This window comes from Lissotriton helveticus, chromosome 1_1, assembly GCF_964261635.1.
Source record: "Lissotriton helveticus chromosome 1_1, aLisHel1.1, whole genome shotgun sequence".
NCBI lineage: Eukaryota > Metazoa > Chordata > Amphibia > Caudata > Salamandridae > Lissotriton > Lissotriton helveticus.
In genome coordinates, this window is record NC_136057.1 from 2,078,182,072 (window position 1) to 2,078,207,141 (window position 25,070).

The following is a 25,070-nucleotide window of genomic DNA, read 5'->3' on the forward strand; positions in this document are numbered from 1 at the left end:
ACAGGCACGCCGTCGAACTCTGGAACCTCCTTGACACAACATCACCAGACATCGCCTTCCTCACAGAAACCTGGATGAACGCCTCCTCAGCCCCCGACGTCGCCATAGCCATCCCGGATGGCTACAAGATCACCCGGAGGGACCGCGTCAACCAAACCGGAGGAGGCATCGCCATCGTCCACAGAAACACCATCCGCATCACGACCAACTCCGACGACACCCTCACTGCCGCCGAGCACCTTCACTTCCAGATACACACCGACCCCAAGACCACCCTCAGAGGCACTCTCATCTACATACCCCCGGGACCACGCACACAATTCAGCGAAACCATCGCAGACTTCGTCAGCCCGCACGCCCTCACCTCCTCAGACTACATCCTCCTAGGGGACCTCAACTTCCACCTGGATACAACAAGGACTGTAACACCGCCGCCCTGCTAGACAACCTCGCCAACCTCGGACTCAAGCAACTGGTGAACACCCCCACCCACTACGCCGGCCACACGCTTGACCCCATCTTCTCCTCCAGCAAGCACATCTCCTTCAGCCACTCCACCGGACTACACTGGACAGATCACAGCTGCGTCCACTTCAACTTCAGGAGAACCATGACCCACCATCACCCGCAACAGGTTCCCCGCAGAAGCTGGAGCAAGATCACCGCCGACCAGCTCACCACCGCCCTCAGCCAGAACCCACCCACCAACGCACCGAACCCCAGCGAAGCAGCCCGCAACCTCACACGGTGGCTCACCAAGTGCGCTGATGACCTCGCACCACTGAAGAACTCTCCCAGCATACCCGGCAGCAGGAAAGCCCCGTGGTTCACCAACGCCCTCAAAAACTCCAAGAAATCCTGCCGCACCCTCGAGAAAGCCTGGCGCCACGACCAGACAACAGAAAACATGACTGCCCTCAAGAACGCCACCCGCAAACACCACCAGCTGATCCGCACCACCAAAAGGACAACATTCAAAGAACGCCTGGACAGCAATAACCACAACAGCAAGGAACTCTTCAGCATCGTTAAAGAGCTCTCCAACCCCAGCGCCTGCAACAACAACATCACACCCTCGCAAGACCTCTGCGACTCACTCGCCTCGTTCTTCCACCGCAAGATCACCGACATACACAACAGCTTTGACGCACAGACCACGCACCCAACCACCGAACCAACGCCCCCCACCACCACCATCTGCACCTGGACCCCTGTCAACACTGAAGACACCACCCGCCTGATGAACACCATCCACTCCGGCTCCCCTACTGACCCCTGCCCACACCACATCTTCAACAAAGCTGGCTCCATCATCGCACCTCATCTCCGGAACATCATCAACAGCTCCTTCGCATCCGCCACCTTCCCGGAGAGCTGGAAACATGTTGAGCTCAGCGCCCTCCTGAAGAAACCCACCGCGGACCCCATGGACCTCAAGAACTTCCGCCCCATCTCGCTCCTCCCTTTTCCGGCCAAAGTCATCGAGAAGACCGTCAACAAACAACTCTCCGCCTTCCTCGAGACAAACGGATCCCTCGACCCCTCACAATCCGGCTTCCGAGCAAAGCACAGCACCGAGACCGCTCTCATTGCAGCTACCGATGACATCAGGTCCCTGCTCGACAACGGGGAAACTGCTGCCCTCATCCTCCTAGACCTCTCAGCAGCCTTCGACAACGTATGCCACCGCACCCTAATACAGTGCCTCAGCAACACCGGAATCCAAGGAGCGGCCCTGGAGTGGATCGCCTCGTTCCTCGCCGGAAGAACCCAAAGAGTCCGCCTCCCCCCGCTCCGATCCGTGGCCACCGAAGTCATCTGCGGCGTTCCGCAAGGATCCTCACTCAGCCCCACCCTCTTCAACGACTACATGAGCCCGCTCGCAGCCATCGCACGCCAACACAACCTCAACATCATCTCCTATGCCGACGACACCCAGCTGATCCTCTCCCTCACCAACGACCCCTCCACCGCCAGAGCCAGCCTCCACGAAGGAATGAAAGACGTAGCGGAATGGATGAAGCTCAGCCGTCTAAAACTGAACTCAGACAAGACGGAAGTTCTCATCCTGGGACCATCCCCTTCTGCCTGGGACGACTCCTGGTGGCCAACCGCCCTGGGCACCGCACTCAAGCCAACGGACCATGCACGCAACCTGGGCTTCAACCTGGACTCCTCCCTCACGATGACCAAACAAGTCAACGCCGTCTCATCATCCTGCTTCAACTCCCTGAGGATGCTCCGAAAGATCTTCCGTTGGATCCCCACCGAAACCAGGAAGACGGTCACCCAGGCCCACGTCACCAGTCGACTGGGCTACGGGAACACCCTCTACGCTGGACCCACAGCCAAACTCCAGAAAAGACTCCAGCGCATACAGAACGCTTCTGCACAACTCATCCTGGACATCCCTCGTCACACCCACATCTCTGCCCATCTGAAAGACCTGCACAGGCTCCCCGTCAGCAAGAGGATCACGTTCAGACTCCTCACCCAGGCACACAAGGCTCTCCACGACATGGGCCCGAAATACCTCAACAGCCACCTCACATTCTACACACCCACCCGCCAGCTCCAATCCGCCAGCCTCGCCCTCGCCGCCCTCCCACGAATTCGCAAATCCACCACCGGAGGAAGATCCTTCTCCCACCTGGCGGGCAAGACTTGGAACTCCCTCCCCACCCACCTACGACTGACCCAGGACCATCTCTCCTTCAGGAAACAACTCAAGACCTGGCTGTTCGAGCAGTAGCTACTCCCCACCCAGCGCCTTGAGACCCTAGCGGGTGAGTAGCGCGCATTACAAATGGTTTGATTGATTGATTGATTGATGGCGGATGCGCTTTCACTACTCAGATCCTCACCGGTAGGTCCGGCATGTGGTGGGTGGGCCTTCTCTGGAGTGGAGTGCGGATACAGGAATGAGGAACTCTGTTGTTTTAGTCCAAACCTGGCATAAAAGCGGTGTGCAAATCTTGCACTTGTTTTCCCAGTGCAAAAATTAACAGATTAAACATAATGGAATTTATGCACAGAAAAAACACAATGTTCCTAGTTTCACTGCATGGTGCGGGGGAAGTCATGTGGTACAGCTGCTGTATTCCCCATTTCGAAGTGTGTGGTGTCAGTATTTACTGGGTACCATATTACCACATCAACTAGCATCCCTGTAGAAATGTGGAGTCCAGGGCCTAATTTATTAAACATTTCCTGTGCATGGCTTTGAATTATAGATATCAAAAGTTGTACATCTTGCTTGTATCATGATCTTGCAATTAACAGGGTCATATTACACATATTGAGGTGAAAGTGAGGCGCATGTAATAATCCTGCAGAATGCATGAATTATGCATTTGTAAATATCATATATTAGGTAGAAGTAGGTTCTCCCAGGGGCGTGTCAGAGGCTTGCACAGGAGACATCCAGTTGCTTCTGAGCACAACACTCGGCTGCACCAGGCTTAAGTGGTGCAGCCGAGTGCATTGCAGAATGGTGGCCCGGTCTGTGCTGGATTGTGCAGTGCTTCTGTACGACGAGGTGTCATGCATGGAATCGAATTGTTTGTACATAATGGATGCAAATTAGAACATTGTGCCGGTGTAGGGTTAGGAAAACAGGCATCCACTTTAAATAATATGCAATTACACATGTAGACTGTTATAGGAGTCTAAAGAAATGTCAGGCAATGTATACTTAACCATGAAGTAGACACGCGCATAGATGTAAACTACGCATGTTGTAGTATTTGAATAGGCTTACACAATCTTGCAAGTTTGACCTCTGTTTAAACCTTGTTAACGTTTTTTGTGTGCTCTAGAACCATATTTAGGAGATATGCAAGTACTGTGAAGAAGCTGAAAAGATTTGGAATCTCTGATTACAGAAACAGATTTCCTTGTGGGAGTGTGCAGCTCTTTAAAGTTCAGAAGGATGGCCTAGGGAGCCGTCAGTGCCACTTGCCAAGATCCGCAATCTCACTGTTTCACGGCGTTACTCTGAAAATTATTCTAAGTTTAGCATATTATGAATGAACAAGCGGAAAGTTGGTTTCATTCGGTATACATGTTGTATCATGGTGTGTTCATTTTAAATCACTACGGAATTATGGTAATTCTATTAAGTCTGTTTCGCCCGGAACGAAAGAGAAATCGGACACATGCTAGGATCATTTATTTTAGGAACAAGGTTTTCCACATTTGTCACGCTCTGCAATGATTCAACAGTTGCCATCAGGGACTTCCTGTTCCTCAAATAGAAATCAAGAGGATCAAAAGACATCCGACCTGGAGTATGTACACCAGTGGAATCGTTAACAACCTTTTAACGTTGCACCTGTGACATTAGTTTGATAGAATTGTAATCAAAAAGTGAAAATGCATTGGTGTGTTTGCAGCTGCTTACACATAAGTTGCTAAATTAAGGGACATGTGACATAGCACGCCATCATTATAGTTGTAGGTGTGTGGAGAATCAGAATATGCAATGTGCAAGAAGAGAGTTGTTTTATGGTTAAATTACCTTATTCCGATGAAATTTGTTTTGCTGTTGCTTAAAAATGATACAGCAACCCAATGAATATATATTATAGAAATGTTCTTTAAAAAGTAGCCACATTTTCTTTACATTGTGGCGGCCCCCCCAAATACCCAAAGATAATCGACACTCCTGTGGGACACATGAATTAAGGAACTGATTTAACAAACATGTGAACGAGTACACAACTAAGGTAGAGAGTTACAAACAGACTGATGAGTAAACTACTAGGGTAGGAAGTAACAAGCAAGGGCTATGTTATAGAAAGGGCACACTGTCCCTGTTTGCACCACAATGTGCGTTAAAGCAGGTGTGCAGGGCATATACAATGAAAGTGCGCCCTATTATGATGAAAGTGCTGCCACCAGGGCAGCCGTAAACTTGTGCTGACCGAGGGGCAGCGAATTCATTGAAATACAGAGTGGCTGCTTCTAAGCCTCTCTGTGTTTCACAGGGAAGACAGCATGTCTTCTGCACTTTAAGGAAGGGAGAAAGATCTTTCTGCAGGTGGGTGCAGTAAGTGACTGCACACACCTGCAGGGGATAACTGGGAGTCCATGGGACCCCTTTCGTGCTCTCCGGAGGGCTGCCTTTAGGAGGCACACTAATCACCTACTTGTGACATCCACACCAGTGTCTGTAATACGGCGTGGGTGCAGAGGCAAAGAGATTCCCTCATTTGCATGCAGACACGCCCCCATGCAAATGAGGGAACGCCCTCTCATGATAGCAGTGGCGCTACATGTGCGTCAGGACTATCAATATCACAGAAGGGGCTGCTCAAGCATCTGTGGACCCTTCTGTAATACCACTGTGCCCTGGGCACAATGTATAATACGGCCCGAGCAGATGAATAAACAACTAAAACATGATGTAGCAAACAGGTAGATGAGTAAACAACTAAGGTAGGATGTAAGAAGCGGATAGAGGAGTGCAAAAATTTGGATGTACCATGGCAGGAACTGCCAATATGTAACACATTTAATATGTAGATGATTAAGCAACAAGGAGGGGCTATATCAGAAGAAGTAAACAACTAGGAGAGGCCATAACCAGAAGTGCCAAAATGTAAACAACATATATGATTAAAAAAACAGGATTGACCCTCACTCCAAGCGTTAAGATGTAAACTGACATTTGTTTAGAAAACAGCTATGAAAGACTGCAACTGCAAGTGCCAAGATGTAAAGCATGTAGTTGCATGAATAAATAAGAATGGGTGTATCATGAACTGGCAAGATACAACATGAAGCTGAGGCAAAGCTAGGATCGTCTCCAACATGATGCGCCTAGATTATCCCATGCGGTAGATGCAGTCCACCATTTGCACTCGTTTATCTATAATAATATAAAATGACATAAAGACTTAACTAACAACACAATAGCTGAGCTACTTCTTTTGAATTCATCAGAACTCAAGTCACACCGCTAGAGATTTGGGTGTATAAAGTGTTAAATATAAGTGTCACCATCCTCTTCCACCAGGACCAAACCTGACTTTCTTACCAGAAGGTTAATTCAGACCCTGGTGGGTGGTCTGCCAACTTGTTCATTCGACCTCTGCATTCCACCAGCGAGTCTTCCACCATATCTTGAGATCTCAGCCAGCAAGTTGGAAAATTGAAAAACAATGAACGAGACGTGCTGGGAGACTTCTGCCAGGGCCTTTGACATCATTAACTTTTTTTTTTAGTATTCATGGCCACCATGAGTAGCATAATGGGAGCAAAATGGGAGCAAACACAAAAAACAGCATTAAAAGGCCAGGCATGTCTTAGGATGCTCCAATGCCAGCGGCCCTTCTTTGAGCAAACCTCCGGCTAAAAGTTTCTGATGGAAGAGTCGGCTGAGGCTTTGTCTTAGAAAACCAAGTGGTTCCCCATCTCTTTGAATGAAGTGGGGGAATGGCAGGACCGTCAAGGGCGGCATCATCTGCCAATCCGTAAAGGAAGTCTTAAGCCTTCTTTTATACAAATACTAAATTTTGGTTCTTGCACTAAATCTGATTGAAACTAAAGAAGATACGCATTTCTTTATTACTGAACCTTTAGCACTATCACTCTCCTGACAGTCTGTACGCTTCGATTTAGTTCAATGTGTTGTATCTAATCTTCAACATTTGTTATAAACCATCCCAATCTATTTAACCTTTAAGCCTAAAACAACAACTCTCAAGGCTACAGAAAATAATTGCTAACTGATTTTGACTGGTGCTTTCAAGCTGTGCGACAATATGGTCTGCTGCCCTAAAACAATTAAATTCCAATAGCATCTGATTCTTTAATTATCTTTGTCTGGATGTGCACCCCAAGTATACCTCTCTCCACATATGTACCCATGCATAGTTCTTCACCATCAAAACCCTCAGAAAAATATTGCCCCATATCCCTCCCACACTAAGGAAAACAGTGGTCGGTGCTCTAGTTCTCTCCCGCATCGACTACTGCAACGCTTTATACTTGGGAATGGGTGAAAGACAACTTACTAAATTACAGTCATTGCAAAATGCAGCGGCAAGAGTACTGCTGGACCTCCCTAAGCGCCATCCAACTTCTAAAGCCATACGCCAACTCCACTGGCTTCCAGTCCGACAGAAGGTACAGTTCAAAGCCCTCTGCCTAGTTCACAAAACAGTAGTTGGAGGAGGAGCCGAGGACCTGAAAGCTCTCGTTCCGCGCTACATTCCTAGCCGAACTCTAAGATCTGCTGGCTTGGGCCTAATTACCATCGCGAGAATAAGGAGGGCACGCTGGGGAGGCAAGTCTTTCTCCCATCAGTCAGCTGAGCTATAGAACACCTTACCCACTAAGCTCCGCCTACAATCTAATAAGAGCAGTTTCAGAAAGGCATTGAAGACCTGGCTGTTTACTACACCCTAGTCATCCAGCAGCAGCCTTATCCGCTTGCAGCGCCAAGACGCCACGGCATAAGTGCGCTTAACAAATACTTCAGTCAGTCAGTCAGTCATAGCATTAAACCATGCTTTTGGGTAGAATACAGCTGGAAACACATGGGGTCAGATTTATCAAGGGATTGTGTTGCACTTGCGTCATGCATGGTGTCACGAGGGTAACATAATCCCTAATTCAGATTTACCAAGCAACACAAGGCCACCTTGTTTGGCCCTCTGTTGCTTGGTAAATTAGGAGTAACACAAAGCAGCGCAAGTCACTGCCTTACGTTACTCTGCCCTGGGAAGGTATTCCATGGGTGGGGCATGAGTGTTCCTATGCATCCACCCATGGGTTTTGCTGTAATCCCAGAATTACCAAGACAGGTAAATTTAGGAATGCGTCCAAAATGCTACACCTTCCCAGGGGAGGCGCAAAGAGGAGTAATATCTTTATTTCTCCTCGTTGTTTCCTCTTTCTAACTGCACACATTCTGCAGCACACTTAGAAAGAGGACAATGCCTCAGAAGATTGTTTTTGTGCAGGAAGAAGCCCCCTCCTGCTCAAAAACAATCCTGCCTGCAACGCAGGCACCATTGCATCTTGGCACAAGGAAACACATTGTGTGCCAGAGCAAGGAGAGGACAGGAATGCCCCATATAATGTCAGATATGGCACATTCCTGACATCGCCCATTCACACTGTGCAGCAAAGCAAGGTGGCTTGCTGCGTTGCATTGCATGAAAAAATGATAAATATTGCACATGATGTCGCTAAGTAATTAAGACTATAGGTACCCTCATCCACAGCATCAGACATTTAATCATATATATCTAAAGCTACATCTGACATTGTAGCTCATAATGCTTAACTCTGCAAGTCTTCTAGTCTGAGTCCACAATTAAGGTCAACTCTTGCATGCCTTAAACAATAACCTGGTTTGCTCTTAACAAAATGATAAAAATGTATATTACAGAGCCAGTGGGAGTGCCTCTGTACTTATGGTTAGGTCAGAATTTTCACTGAAAAGACCTTCTTTCTTTTACTAATAACTTTGGCGCTGTTTCGCCATTTGATAACGTTGGTTTGGGTTAATCATGGCAAGTTTCTTTCAGATCTGCCATGTGGGGGGCAAAAAATGTGGGATCACAAAAGTGACAATTGCCATTTTATCTCCCTTAGAATTCTTCATTCCTTGATACAGTAGAAACGTCTGAAAGGGATTACACCAAACCTGGCATATCGACAGAACTTTACTCAAGGAAGTGTCTTCGCTTGGTTTGCTGTAAATTCATTCAGTAGTTCAAGCGAAACTAGCACTTAAAAAGTGTTCAGCACTGTGCATGAAGAGTTTAAGTTTTAGAGCAGTCTGTACTGAAAACTACTTATCTACCATTGATTCATGAAACCGCATAGGATTTCAAAATCAGATAAAAAAACATAAAGCGAGTTATCGTCTGCATGTCTGTTCTGTGAGTTGTGAATTCCAATTAAAAAAAAATAAAGCAAGTTATGATTTGTATGTCTGTTGTGCAAGTTACCATAACTCAACATTAAGCATGTTTTTATGAAATTTCTAAATTACTTGTTTTATTAGTCTCTGGCATTACATCAATGAGCAAAAAATGAAAATCCTTGTATTACGCATCTGTTTGAAGAATAAGCAGACTTATTGTTCAAACAATACTTTTCAATCAGGCAAGTTAAAAAAAATATATTTCAACATATTTTTATTGATTTTTGTAGATATAATAAGTTACAAAAATCTATCTATTTATAAAGAGAGAGAGAAAAATAGACATTTATTGCACATGCTGCACAACATCATTTCAAGAAAAAAGAGCCGTTTTCACAATATGATCAAGAAATAGCAATGCAAGAATGCCCACACTTTCCTTACTTCTATCGTGCAGAAACTGAGAATATGATTGTATGCTAAGGCAGTGTTCATTTTATGTACAGCTTTACAATAAGCACTAACCTTATCTCAGATATGTTCTTCACTCACTTGTTTTTCTCTGTTTGCTTTGTTGAGGTCTGCTATTGATCAGAAAAATCTTGGTAATGCCTTGTCATCTATTATGGTCACAAGCACTTAGATTACAGTGTTTTAAAGCTCACTGTATATCCGTGCAACTCTTTGTAGCCTGTAACTTTGTATTTCCACGACAACACTCTCTGTTTCCCTCTGACTCTGGTCTGTTCTGAAGAAAACTGGAGAACAGAAATAAATGAATACATACATAAGTACATAAAGAAGGACAATTGGTGTAGGAATGATTTTGAAGTGTTTCTTGTTGATTATGTGCTGCTTGTTGGATAGGTTGATTCATTTATTAAACTCCTTATATCCATTATGTTGATTGTACTTGAATAATCTTTGCTTACATCCAAGCATATCAAGATCATCTCACTTATAAATCCCCCACAGAATAATATGCCTAAATTGTTACTCACCACTGCTGAAAAATTTCATTTCCAATAGCAAGGGATAGTTATTTAAAATTCTATGTTATTCTGGAGTTCACTGCATATTTTTGAAGAAGTCTTTGTAACCCTGAAGCCTGAACATGTTCATATTGCATGTCACTTGGTCTGTAGATGAGTCATAGAGTCCACAAAACAGATGGGTGTACACATTTATTGTATGCTAAATATTGACATTTGTATTGCTTTTTTGTGAATGTGTTTAGCACATCTCATTAATTGTACGAGTTGATAATTACGCATTGTTTTTTCTGTTGATGTATTCTTTAATTAGAAGTAACATTGTTATTCTGTATAACTCGATTTTAGGGTTATCCAGGACCTCCAGGCACCCCCGGCACCTTTGGTCCAGAAGGTTTACCAGTAAGTGCCACGTTGCCATTATTAAATGGTTGGAAGATTCCTTCAGTGTTTCTGCATTATGTTTTGCTCATTGAAGGAATTTGTCATAGGACAAGTTTATGAATTACATTTTTTTTAATTGGAAATAAGTTAAAAAAAATATATGAAGGAGGGCAGTAGTTTGTCATGGGCTTTCTACTTTGTTGCTGCTAATACAATTTTGATTATTTATATCTACGATTTTTTGTTACCACATTGTTTCTGTCATTCGTATCAAACTCTGGTGTTTTGGGCATGTAAACTAACTGATGGGGCAAGGACAGTTTACTCTTCCATGAATTGTTAGAAAATACTTTCTCTGTTGGTTATACTCCTCTGATCTCGTTTGTTTATTAGAACATAAATTCCGAGTCTGAACATATAATCATCACTTGTTCTTTTTCTAAAATCTCAGGAATTAACTTATTCTGTATATTCAAACCAGAAATAAATTCTACAATTTAGCTAATAGAAATAAAAGAGAACATCCAGCTGCATGGCCCGGCAGTGAGAAATGTTTTTGTTTTCTGATCATAAGGCTCTATTGAGAATGTGCATGGAGTCTTACCATATATAACTCTATCAGTCCGTGTTATGTCCTTAACATGTATTCTGGCTTTGCAGTTATTTCAGCATCTGGGTGATAGCCTAATTTTTAGAAACATTTGCATACACCGAAGGTACAGAAGCCACCACTTGTTCCACAATTATTAGCGCCACACAGAAAATGACAACGTTGTCAACCTATAAATATTGTAAAACTGGATGTACGTACCGTCTCATCAGGGTGCAATGGAAATACAAGTGTTAGTACTCCATAAAGTGCAGTGAAGAATGGCCATACTCTGCCCAATTTTTCACTCATATGCATGAGATTTCTCAAGGTCACATGTCCATCATGGAATACCTGTTGAATATCCTCATGGCTTAATGTAATTCAGGATCCTCAACTTAATTCTTAAAAACCTAAATGCAAAGTTATGATAGAACACACTCTTTTGACCTATAATTAGCAGCTTCATGTGATTAAAAATGCATACCATATCAGTGTGAATAATATTAACAATGTTGGCGTGGAAATGGAAAAAGTTAATGTATATAAAGACTATATGCACTTGTAAATTCAGGTAATTAGCTCAATTCATCCCAAACACTCATTCTGGAGCTAATAGACCACATGAAGCCAAATGACTTGCTATTAAAAAATACTCACATGAAACAGTCAACAAATATCAATGTATTTCTTGCCAACAAGTGCTGGTCGAACTTGAGCAAAATCTGATTGAGAAAAAAATCTCTTATCAATATAAAAAAAATATTTCAACAGTATTTACAAATTGTGTCTTGTTTTGAGACATTAACCTGCTTAATAATTATAGAAGAAGTATTGTGACTATTTGTCTAATTTTGATCCATTAGGTTCTAGGGTCAATAATCATATGATCATTTTCGACTCAAGTTGCCTAAGGTTCTACATTTTTAATAAAGACTATGTCAGGCAAGAACCCTGTGGTATACCCCTGCTAAAAAGACAGCTCATTATGAAAAACAAGAATCATTCATCCAGCGTTTCAGACACCTGAACATTTCTCTAATTCTTAAAAGTGGAAGGGGCGGTTGAGGTGATTAGGGAGTAGTTGGTGTCAGAAAGCACTGCCCTTGCATTCTGGTTATAACAGGAGCAATGAACTCTTATGTCTCTCACCCCTCTGCTAATGATCACGTATACCAAACTTGAAGGCCAATAATACGAACAGGGAAACAGAAGTGGAATAAGAGAGAAAATAGACACTGGCCACCACCAATCTTATTCATCGCGTAGGGCACTGATGTACCCAGATCAAAGTGTTTATTTGAATCAATAGTAACCTGCTATAAAACTCTTGCATCTAACAATAGCATAACATGAAACCTGGAGTAAGTTGTGTTAGGGCCACTTCCGTTCGGAGGGAAATACAGGGATCCCCTGGAGCTCTCTGGATCAGTCCTGTGACAGGTCCTTGTTGCGGTCCAAGTCTTTGTGTAAGTTTATTTATTTTTATTTATTTATATCATTTCTAAAGCGTGCTGTAACCCTACGGGCATCCTGGCGCTGAAAAATGCATCTGAGGGGCTGAGCAGTAAGGGCAGAAATGAGGGGAGAAGCTTTATGGAGGTGTGACATTAGGAAATAGCCAGGTCTTTATCCTTTTGCGGAAGAGCATCAGTTCGTTGGTTTTCCTAATTGACAGAGGAAGGCTATTCCAGAGGTGGGCTGCCGCTATGCTAAAGGCTCTGCCCCCATGAGTGGCTTTCCTGATCCTGGGTATACTAAGGAGATTGGTGGATGAGGAACGGAGGGTCCGTGTAGGTTCATACCACTTGAATTTGGTCTGAAGGGGTTTAGGACCTAAGCCATGTGCAGCCTTGAAAACGGTACACAGGGATTTGAAATGGATCCTCTGCTGAATGGGCAACCAGTGCAACTCGGCCAGAGCAAGAGTGGTGGAAGATCGACGTCCTCGGGAGAGCACCATCTTTGCAGCTGCCGCCTGGATGCTCTGAAGTCTGGAGATCAGATAAGCAGGAGATTCCAGTAGCAGAGCATTGCAGTAATCCAGGCGGCTAAGGATGATGCTTCTGACCACGGTTGCTCTGGTGTGTGCTGGAAGTAAGGGCAGCAGCTTTCGAAGGCCCCGCATTAAAGCGAAGCAGCTGCTCACCTGTCTGTTGACGTTGGACTCAAGACTCAGTTTGTCATTGAGATTAACCCCCAAGTTCCGTACGGTTGTTACTGGTGCCAATGGCTCACATGAGTCCAGAGGCCAAAAGTCAACGGGCAGGTTTCTAGCTATTCTTCCCACTTTGCATTGCATTATCTCAGTTTTACTGCTGTTAAACTGTAGTGAGTTTCTTTTTAGCCAGGTTGCCATTTTCCTTATGCAGGTGTGGAAGGTCTCAAGAGATTCTGCATGGGCACCATCAAGGGAAATCATCAGCTGCGTGTCATCCGCATAGTTGATCACGCTAATGCCGTGAGCCTTGATGATGGCCATCAGGGGCTGCATATATACGTTAAAAAGGATCGGGCTGATCGCAGACCCCTGAGGGACCCCATGTGGGACCATAGCAAACTCCGACTGATACGGGGGTAGTGCCACTGCCTGCCATCTATCTGACAGGTAAGAGCGGAACCACTCAAAAGCCATACCCTCTACTCCAGCGGTTTTCAACCGAGTCAGCAAGATGTCGTGGCTCACCGTATCGAAAGCGGCGGACAGGTCAAGCAGAATCAAAATTGCTGACTCCCCCCTGTCCGCCCTCATTCTTAGGTCGTCCAGGACCATCAGTAATGCTGACTCGGTTCCATGGGCTGGTCTGAACCCGAATTGTTCCTCCTCAAGGATGTTATTAGTTTCCAGGAAGAGGGACAGAGACCTACTGACCATCCGTTCCATGATCTTTACTGGATATGGCAGGAGAGAGATAGGTCGGTAGCTCTTATGGCAGTTGGGGTCCAGATTGGATTTCTTTATCAGGGGTGTGACCACTGCCTGCTTCCACTCCCTCGGCACAGTGCCTGTGCAGAAGGATTGTGCACATAGCTGGCGCAGTACAGGAAAGAATTCAGCCCCCAGTTCTTTCACTATTTTGTGGGGTAGAGGATCCAATGGGGATCCAGATGTTATTTTAAGGGCTAATTGTCCAAACTCTTGTTCTGCGGGGATATCAAAAGTGTCCAGGATAGCCCCTGGTATCATGCGTTCTTCTGTTTCCTCATCCCTGTCATCTTTCTCCATGTTGCTTTGGTGCTGCACTATGGAGGAGGGGGCGTCCTCCAGACTTTCAATAAGTTTGGACATTTTTTCCTGAAAGAAGGAGGCCAGACCATCACATAGTTCCTGTGAGGGTTTGATATTACTGTTAGTACAAACAGGATGGGACAGATCTTTTACAATTTTAAAGATATCGCGTGATTTGTTGGAGCTTTTTAAGATAATAGCAGCAAAGTATTCTGCTTTGGCTGTGGCGATCTCTTTCTTGTATTGAGTTATAGTCAGTCTCCAGCATAGTCTATTCTGTTCTTCGTAGCCTCTTCTCCACTGCCTCTCTGCCCTTTTACAGACGTTTTTCAGATCTTTTAGTGTATCTGTATACCAGGGTGCGGAGGGGCTGCCTCTTTTCCTGATTGCTTTCAGGGGGGCGATGCAGTCAAGTCTCTTGGTTACATGGTCACAAAGTAAACTGTAATTCGTAGCAATATCATTTTCTGATTTAAGGAGGGTCTGCATCTGAAAGAGGTCCGTCTCCTTTTCTCCTTTCCTCTTCAGTAATCCCTTCCAATCGCGGCTGATAAAAGTTCTAACTTGTGTATTAACTTGATCTGTATTGCCCAGGGTATGAATATCAAACATTATGAGATGGTGATCTGACCATCCCACTGGTTGGATTTCTCCCATGGTTATAAGATTTTCTTCGGCGAAGATTAAATCTAGAGTATTTCCTTCCCTGTGTGTGGGAGCGGTTACCCATTGTTTTAATCCTAGATTAGCACAGGATTGTATGATATTGTGGTAGGCAGTATCCAAAGTGCCGTTAGTCCACAGGTTGAAATCCCCCAATGCCAGTACTCTGCTGTGGGTGAGTGTCAAGTTGTTAATGACTGAGATTAATTCCTGTTGTTGCATAGCATTAATGAACCCTGGTGGCCTGTAGCAGATTAGGCCAGTGAGGCAGTAACCTGAGCCGAGTTTGATAGATATCCCTGATAATTCAGCGCAGGAGGTTTTGTCTATGTCCAGCGAGGTGATGTTCAGATCCTCCCTGAAAATAATTCCCGTTCCTCCCCCTCGTTCCTTTGGCCTTGGGTTATGGAGAATCTTGTAACCCTCTGGGCATGCTGGACCTAGTTCAAGCTCTAAACCAGCCACCGTCCAGGTTTCTGTAAGAAACAGAATATCCAAGTTATTGGATTCGATCAAGAGCTGTATCTCGGTGGAATGTTTGGGAAGAGATCTCACGTTTAATAACCCGCTTCTCAGCTCTTCTTTGGATCTGCATCCCGGTTCTGTACACAGTGTCTCTCCAGAAGGGTATAGGTTGTTATCAGAGACTTGATTTACTTTGGCCATTAGGTCGATTGGGAGGGGATTTATATGCGGTGGATAGGTGAGACAGATAGGGCAGGAGTAGTTGTATTCGGATTTCAGGTTAGGTGCTAATCGTGGGCAGATTGCCTTACCTGATAATGGGTCCAGCCCCATTAGTGTCTCTCTGCTGTATCTAAGTGCCACTTTGTCTGGGGCAATTTGGCCAGGGGGGGTGGCCCTGAGCCCGGGCCGAGCGCGGACGGGCACAGACGGGCTTGCCTTTGGCGCGCCTTCGGCGCGCTGACGGCGCGCCCGCTGCGCCCGTCCGCTGCGCTTCCGGCGTGATGGTTCCATTATGTACTGGCGAGGGGCGGGAGGGTGGGAGGGGCTGAGCACTCGCCTGGTCGCCCTGCACCTGCCCTCACCCAAGATGGCGGGGAACCCCGGCAGCACCTACTCGGCTGCACTGGGGAGGATCAGGGACACATCGTGATGGCAGGCAGTAAGGATTTGTCAAAACTATTAATTCAGCAGACAGATTTAAAACAATAAAAGTCAAAATCCAAAGAGAAGCTCAAAATGTCTAAGTAAGGTCGTTACATCTGAGAAGGGGTGAGGAGGTCACGGTGCCTTCCTGTCTCCTTCTCAGTCCCTACCAAAGAGCTGATCCAGAAGTGATTCTGATGCATCCCAAGTTACTGGGTCCGTTGGCAACACCACAAAAGAAGGAAGCCATGCTCCACCTCTTTGGCACCCTACCAGCTCCCTCTGGGGCTCCTTTGGGCCCATGGAGCCACAGAAACATCAGGTTTAGTTACTGCTGAACAGAAGTCTGCGCTTGTCATAAACTGTGCCTCCTGAACTTGATTCATTTTCAGCTTCATCTCTGGAGCCGAATCTATGTCCGGCACCATGAATAATGCCGGTTTCTGCCTCATCAATGCCAGCACCGATACTGTTGATGCCAGAAATGGACGTCGACCCCGTTGAACTGTCAGATTCTGAATCAAATCTGTCTCAACCTCAGCCGAAACCACGTCCTGGATCAGTACCTACCCACCTCACCACAATACACTCTGACTCTCTTAAGACAGTGCCTTTGCCTAGGAGCCTCCAGTGCTCCAACAACTATTAGGATCAGAGTTGGACCACATCCAACCAGCCCTTTATGACGATGTTGAGGGTAAGTAATAAATCCCTCTGCAATATGATGATGAAAACATTTTTGTGCATACCTGGAATTTCTGCATTTTTTCCCCATTTTTGAGATTCTCAAAAGTGGCAGTCAGATGCCATGGAAATCTATGCCTGCCCTAGTTTTCATGACTCCCATCTGTCATCCCTTTCCTATGGTGGCGGCTTAACAGCTGAGCTGAAACGTTGTTAGATGTAGGGTAACTATTCAGTTGTTATCTATATTATACTACACACAGAAAATATATTTCATGTGCAAACACTCTTTTTGTATATCCCCGACAAAATGAAGCGGTAGGAATTGAGTCCTTTCCATGACCATGGTACTCTGTGCACCAGTCACCAGGGGAGTGGAGTACACAAATATCTGTCAGAGTAAAATCAAGCAAAAGCATCTTGCCAATTAAAAAAGCAATAGATGGCAAAATAATATTTCAGATATGTTGTGTATTTTGATTTTTCTTTTTTTAACATTCTTATATGCTGTTTCAGAAGTGTTGGACTAATGATTTGAAAAATCTCTGCCTATAAATAATTTCACACTTGTGCATACCTGGTACAGAATGTTGGATGTTTCTATATTACCCCTGCTGCCGTGCACTTTTGCTAAACCTGGTTTAGATAGATGTGAGCTATGGATATGTAATAAGAGAGACCCCCCCCCGAGCATTGAAAGAGTGCTAATGTCATAATCACCAACTTATACTGGTTACGACTCTTATTTATTTGATTTATTTGTAAGGTTTTATATAGCGTTGGCTAGACCCAGAGGTATCAGAGCGCTTTACATGAGCAGGAGCAGTTAAAAAACAAATCAATAGTTCAGAGCAAAAAACAACAGTCAAGAGCAAGCACATCTCTCCCTTAAGTCAAGGGCGGCAGACATCTGGGTGATTCACAGGATATAAACAACTAAATAGTAAAATGGAGGTAATGACTCAGAGCAGTAAAAAGAGTATCAACAGGGAAGAACAAATTATAGAGGTAGGGGGGCAGGGGTACGAGGGGGGTGGAAACAAGGGAGAGTGCCCACAAACAGCTGAACAGCGCGGAAGTTGGAGCTGCTAGGATAGCTGCGAGACCAGGGAGAGCTAAGGTCAGGGTACGTAAAAGGAAGAATAAAAGAGAGAGCGAAAGGTGAGCCAGGTGAGCAGAAAGCTAACCAATGCAGGGTAAATGAATAGCCAGGATGGAAGAGCAATTATAGACTCCAATATTTGTTGAGAAGGTGATATTTTAGGTCTTTTTTAAAGATGAAGTAGGAGGGTTACTGCGCATATCCCTCGGGAGGGCATTCCAGATGTTCGGAGAATTTCCAGAAAAGGAGCAAGATTGGGCGGATTTCTTTTTTAGTAACGGGGGACGAGGAGGAGCGCAGTGGAGCTTCTTATCGAATAATATTCATTACCTGTTGTTGAGTGTATAGAAAAATGCTATACACTCAACGTTTTCAGATAAACTCTTCAAGTTTGGAAGCATTACATTTCAAACTAGATCATTCAAGCAGATCATATTGATTTTATGTCTAATGAGGATTGGCTTTCAGAAGATTTGAATGCTATTTACGTTTTTCACAAAAAGTGCAGGATTTATTTTTGTGACTGGGGTATCCCTGTGTTAGGGATATTCCTGGGGCCTCAACGTTGCTCCTTTAAACACCAACAGTTGACTACTTCTGGGGTGGGGGTGGGGGTGAGGAAGTGGGGAAATGTTACTTTACCTAACTGCAACAACACAGAGTTGAAGGTTGTTGGAAAAAGAGTGATCATTCACACCACTGATTGGATAATTCCAATGTCCATGGCTATTGAGCATCCTCTTGAGTATCAATGATGATAATGCATGCCTTAAAAGTGAATTTGTTAATAAGATGAAAAAAGTCTGATACAAATAGTGCATCACAGACTATTTTGCTAATTGTGTTTTTGTATGTCAAATGAATGGGAATGTTACACAAATACAGATTTTTATTAAGGAAAGGAAATGTGAAATGTTGTCTGAATGTTACTTTGAGCTTATAGAACTTGCCCATTTAGTGTCTTTACACATTCTTAGTGGCAACCTCTTTCCTTTAGCTTCAAAGGTCAAGGCATTGTTAAATTATCAGCCAGAATCCAGCTCTGTCCATAAAGAGATAGAATGGAGGCCCATTGGTAGTACAACACCAAAATAATCAACTTTTTTCGTGTGTGAAATTAAGATGGGGAAATGCTTTGGATGTATTCTTATCCAAATATATTTTGGAAAACTTCCAAGGGGAATAAGTTCACATCAAAATTAGCTCATTCAAAGCAGTCTTCACTGTGTATTGTTGAATACATAATTCAGCTCAATTTAGTAAATCTTTGTTTTCTTTTTGTTTTAGGGTCCAGCGGGGCAAAGGGGTCCACCCGGGATGCAGGGTCCAAAGGGGCGAAGAGTAAGTATGCTTATGATATGAAATAATTTAAGTAAGGAAGTACATTGTCTGAATCTAATTACCTGTGGATCTTTGCAAGTATTTATTCTAGCCAGTTATTGATTCCTGATTCTTTGACCCTTTACTCAGTAGTTGGGGAAATTATTCTTGTACCTAGGAAAGTGAAAAAACAAACTGGGACATTCTCCTACAGATACTTAGGCAGAGGAAGCAAGTAGATTGGAGTTTGCTTCTGTAAGGCATAAAAATATTTTTTTTGTCAAATATAACTCTTCCACTCAGTCTTTCCCAATGAAAAGAATTGGGAAAGCATTTATGGAAGAAAGCCATTAACTGTCCAGCAAGTACTAATGCCTACGATCAAAAGTTCAATCGTGTCATAGCATAGTGTTAAGGAATTCAAACTCGTTCACTACGTTATAGCTTATAGACATTCTGGGTGTTGTCAGTATAGGTAAAAAAAGATCCAACCATAGGAGATACATAGGGAAGCAGGATGTATGTTGAAAAGGTGGGCTCAAAAAGGACACCAGAGACACTGCCTGGGTACGTTAAGAATGGAAGTCTTACTCTCAATACAGCCTCGCCAAAACTACAAGAAGGTTCCGGGGCAAGACAGTGTCAAATGAGGCAAAGAGGTCGAACTAGGTCAAAGCAGAGTAGACAGTGGAAAAATAAGTGGATAATTCAAAATGTGTTCACAGAAGATGAAGCAAATGACCAGTGATGTGAGTAGGACCAGATACAAGAACAAATGAGAGTGGAACAAGCAGGGTAAAAATTGATGCCAGAAATGTACGGGCTGGTAGAGGGTGGAGTGAGCCCTTCTGGAGCAACAGCTACAATCCTTGACAGGGTGATCCATAAAAGTCACTAGATTAATCTGTGCTAAACTCTGTAGTAGCTTGGCACAAAAGCAGTTAGGCTTAACTTAGAAGCAATGGGTAAAGTATAAAAAGAAAACACAACTCAAGAACAATCCCACAACAATTTAGAAACATAGAGTAACATGTACTCAATTATTTGACACCAAAACGACAAAAATACAGTCAGTAGAATCAGAGATATGCAGTTTTAAAGATTTATGGTAAGTATAGCGGTTTAAAACACAAAGCGCCACTCGTGGTTATCTGGTCAGCTATTGTGGTGCATTCCACAATAAAGTTGATGGGAGCTCTGGATTCCCAGTGTGTTTCTGCCAACAGGCAGGTTTCCAAGACTTCGGTGGTGGCATCCTGAGCTATGTTGGTATATATTGGTATATATACATTCACTGTACAAACATTTGATGCTGTTCTTTCTTACTGCATAATGTGCCTTCCTGCGTAGCCTGCTATATACCTGTTTATTGTATTACTCATCCTGTCTTATCTGCCTTGTAACCTTGTAATTATGTGATTATTTCTTGATTTTTTTTGTATTCTTACTCGATGTCGTCATTGCTCTTATGTCCTTCCTTCCATCATTTTTGTAAAGCGCTCTGATATCCTTCGGGATCTTGTTCGCTAAATATAAAACTTTATAAATAAATAAATGTAATACTTAGTGAAATTCACAAGTTCATGCCAACCACGATGGAGCACAGGCTGGATACAGGGACCAATTTGGTCCTCCTGAAAAAGTTACCTTCTCAAAGTCCGGTGTGAAGATTCCGGTTCGCGATGGAGTAGGCCGCGAGGAGCAAGTAGAGCATAGCAGAAGTTCGTCACTGTAGCACGAAGAGCAGGCCAGTCCTTGTGGCCAGTTGTTGCTGTAGCACAAAAGATCCTTTCATGTGTTGTGGATGGTCATCTCTGAAGATTCGCATTGGCACCCACAGAGGGCAGTTGATGCTGTAGCATGAAGTGCAGATCTCGCATTGCCGGTTGCCGATGATGGTCAATGTAGCATGAAGAGTCAGGTTCACCAGACCTTCGCATTGGTGGTCCACTTGGGTGGCAGAGTGTTGGCACAAGTGGCCCCATAGGCGGTTGCAAAGAGCCTAAAACCTCTAGATTTCTCAATATGAGTCAGAGGAGTGCACTCTGCTGCCATCCCAGGGTCCTGGTCCTGGAGAGGCATCTCTTGGGAATCAGGGACTCACTCTTGCAGAGTCCAGTGGGGCTCAGGCAGTACCACTTACTGGTCCCCGGGCAGATGCAGAGAGTTTTCTGCAGATTGTCATGTTCCTGTAGCTCAGAACAGCTGACCTTTGGAGTCACTTCAGCTTGGGATGAAGGGTGCAGTCCAGTCTTTATTCTCAGCAAGCAGGGCAGGCCTCAAACAGCAGTGCGTCTTTCTTCTGTAGTATCCACAGGCCCAGGAGTGTACTGAAGAGAGGTCTGAGGATCACTTTTTATATATCTGGTGCCAATTGTGAAGTAGGAGAAGCTTGTGTAGTGTCCTCCTGCAGAGGTGCCTGGAATTTCCTGCCTCCCTGCCCTTGCCCTATTATGTATTGGGGCACAAAAGGCAAGTATGAAGCCCTTAGTGTGTGTGGTGGGCCAATACCTTTGAAGTGCAAATGTGGTAGGTGACAACTTTGCCCCTCTCATTAAGCCAGGGTGTTCGATCCTGCCCACACCAAGACCAACACCCAGACACTCTTTTGTGATGCAGTCTGGGAGGAATACACAAACGCCAACTGCCAACTACATCTAGTTATGTGACCCAGGAATAGACTGTAGACACCAACTGTTTAGGACAAAAACCTGCCAACCTTCTAAAAGTGACAATTTCAGAATTGTGACTTAAAATCCAACGTTTTCATTAAAGACGGTGTTTAAATTACAATTCCTTAGACACTAAACATGACATTTCTATCTTCTTCCACAAAAGTTATCACATAATGAAGGTAATATGGTAATCCAATGTTATCCTTTGAGAGAGTTAGGCCTTGCAGCAGTGAAAATTGAATTTAGGAGTTTTTCATTACCAGGAGATCTAATACTAAAAAGTATATGTGCCATTTTTTAAATGCGATGCATCCTGCCCTATGGACTGATTAGGGTCTACCCTAGGCATGCCATATGTATTAAAAGGAAAGGTTCAGGCCTGGCCAAAGGTTTATTTTTCAGGTCGAAAATACAGTTTAAAAGTGGACACAGAGGCTGCAATGGACTTGTTTTAAAAGGTAACTTAAGTGGGTGGCACAATCAGTGCTGTAGGCCCACTTGTAGCATTTCATTTACAGGCCCTGGGTAACTGTAGTACCACTTTACTAGAGACCTACAAGTAAATCATATATGGCAATTGGGTGTAAGGTAATTTCACTGTGTTTAAAAGAGATGGCCCAGGCACTTTAGTGCTAGTTTACAGTGAAAAATTGCAAAGAGTCCTAAAAGCCAACAAAAATGGGTTCCTTAAACAGGAGGGTTAAGGCAACACGTTTGAGGATGATCCTGCAGAAAGGGCTAAATCCAACAACGAGTCAATAGTATTTATGAGAGTTTGGCAGAGCCAGGCAGCGCTAAAGGTTGAGGGAAGGATGTAATGCAAAAGCTGTCCCTGAAAATAAAGTAATAGCAATTTCAACTTCAGAATGGTGAAGTTTCTACCTGTCAGTGAGATGAGGTGTAGAAATTCTTTTAGCCAGGTTTCAGTAGTAAAAATAATGTCTAGGTATGGACCAGGTGTTTTGGAAGGTACAACCTAAAGCTAAGAGCAGAGGGAGGGATAAAGTTGGTTAATTGGGATAAAAGGAATTAAAATAGAAACATATTACTTTATTAAAGGAGAAGGGCATACGGCTAATTGTTGGTTGCGAGAGGATGTGATTGTCCAAACAAAGTGAGCTGGGTCAAGAGTTTGCAACCTACGCTGTGGCAACATACTTATTGGCTTGACAATGGTAGGCAAAATCAATGGCCATGCTGTATAATATAGATTGAAGGCATTGGACTGGGCCGAGGATGGGGAGGACATTGTTGCTTAGGAAAGCTTACATCCAAAAATCCAGATAAAAAATGAAAGAAACCCAACCAACATCATTTTGGGAAAGCAGTTCCTCTCAGCTCCTGAGAAAAAAATAATACATTAAATTCTTGGTAAGAAATGAATAAGACTTAAAAAAAACAAGCACTGGTAAAGCCAATAGGTCTCTCCAATCTGAAAGCTATAGGCATTGTTAATGTTAATGCTTTGTATGGCGCTATAATTAGTGGCTGACCACAAAATAACACAGTCAAGTCACAGAAATATGAGGGGCACACTTTCTCTCTCTTTCACACCAATTCTGGGTAGGAATATGATCCATAGTCAATAATGTACTTGCATTGCACTGTATAGTGCTTTATGTTTTTTTAGGTTTGACACTGTTGACAGCGTTTATAATATTTTGAACACCCACAAGATAGGTAAGTTTTTACTGAACTGCTTCAGGTTTTGTTAATAACTATTGGAGTGCTATTGACAAACATTAGGCTAATAAAGCTATATTTAAGTATGAAATCATTATCCCTGTTTGATTTTGTAGTTTATTTTAGATGGAAATTCTTATTTTAAGTCAAAACTTTAATCTTTAAAGTGGTGCAGTAAGACATGAAGTGCTGATGTACAAATTCCTCACTTGAAAATAAAATTATGCCATATTGAACTACTGGACATATAGAGAGAAACGGGGTTACGAAATGAATGATGAAGTATTGAGAGGAAAATAAAACTACATTAAAAATATAGCAGTACACTAGGAGAAGGAAGATGGCGTCTGTGTGAGCGGTCGCAGCGGCTGTGCTCAGCGGTGCTGGGCAGATACAGCATAAAGAATACCTTTCTATATTCCGGCACTACCTACATCAGCCTCCTATTATGATTCCCCACGTCTACCAGAGACACTCTGATCCGGGCTTCACCAACCTACAGTAATACTGCAATACTGCAATACAGAAATGCAAAGTACCTTTAAGTGAACCCTCGAGTGAAGAACAAGTGAAGAACGCCATACGCGCATCATCACTTCACAGCACAGCATAGCGGTACCGGGTAAGGATGACGCCTACGTCCCGATGGCAAACTAACTTTTGACATTTGACTTTTTGTGTAACGATAATATCGGCCTCGGCCTCTGCGCCTTCTTCTGCTTTTCCTTCACTGCTGGCACTATGATCTGTATATCCTTGGCTGCAACACACTAAGCTGAATCTTTAAGACCAACCGACCGTCTTTTCCGCTTTTTCCGCACTTATCATCCCTGACTCTGACTCACCTCCCCATCTTGCGGATATCGTACCGACACCAACGCCTCCGTCAATTGCTGCTCTCTCCCCACGGAGACACCGAAACCTTTCCTCATCCTCTCTCCCTGGCTCCAAAGGCTTCATCTGCTAACACGAGAGCAGGGGCCTCAAATCTCACGCGCGCTCCGTGTCCCACGCCTCCCGATGCCAGGGAAATGCAGGAGGCGCCTGCTGTAAGAAGGCAGAGGGTGAGGCTGAGAGAAGGAAAAGAGCTGTGAAGCTGTGAAGGCAAATGCTGCTCATAGGCAGAACGGATTCGATAAAATGGAGCTGCAGTCTTGAACGTCGCACTGGGACTGGGACTGGGTCTGGAACTCTGGCCACCACATCTGTCCTATTTGATGCAGTGATTAACATAGTTTTTTCTCCATTGATATTTGGGACAACAAAATTTCAACTCTGTAGACTCTGCTCCTCCATAACTGCTCTCTCACAAAGTGTATTAAATATCTGCCTTAAGGAAATTAGGTACAAGAGAGGTCAGAATAGCATTGATATTGTACTGAGAAAACGCTCTCATTCCAAGAAAGAAATCCAAGTAGGGCAAACTCGAACTCAGCTGGGCTTACAGACGGCCTACAGACGGGCCTACAGAAGCCAGAAAACAATCAGAGCTGGATTGCAACCCCATCTAAGGCTATAAATATGGAGAGGAACATTGAAGAGGAGAGAGAGGACAGAGAGGATGAAGGAGGAGTTGAACTCATCGCACAAAAGGACCAGAAAGCCCAAAAAAGCCAAAAAGGCCAGAAAACACAAACAGCAGCTTTAAATAAATCGACTCACAACAAAGAAAAGGAGAATGAAAAGGGGGATGAAGAAGGCGCTATCCTACAAGGAGATACACTGATCCAAGAAGACCCGGCATATTCAAAGGATGTG

The 25,070-nt window shown here is 44.0% G+C and overlaps 1 protein-coding gene across 1 annotated transcript in view; it reads left to right on the plus strand.

Moving 5' to 3' along the window:
• COL24A1 (collagen type XXIV alpha 1 chain) overlaps nucleotides 1-25,070 on the plus strand; it is a 979,161-nt gene that overhangs the window by 702,644 nt on the left and 251,447 nt on the right. The window contains exons 27-28 of the mRNA XM_078645481.1: nucleotides 10,222-10,275; nucleotides 18,922-18,975. Coding sequence (XP_078501607.1) covers nucleotides 10,222-10,275; nucleotides 18,922-18,975 — 108 coding nt within the window. The remainder of the gene's footprint in view (nucleotides 1-10,221; nucleotides 10,276-18,921; nucleotides 18,976-25,070) is intronic.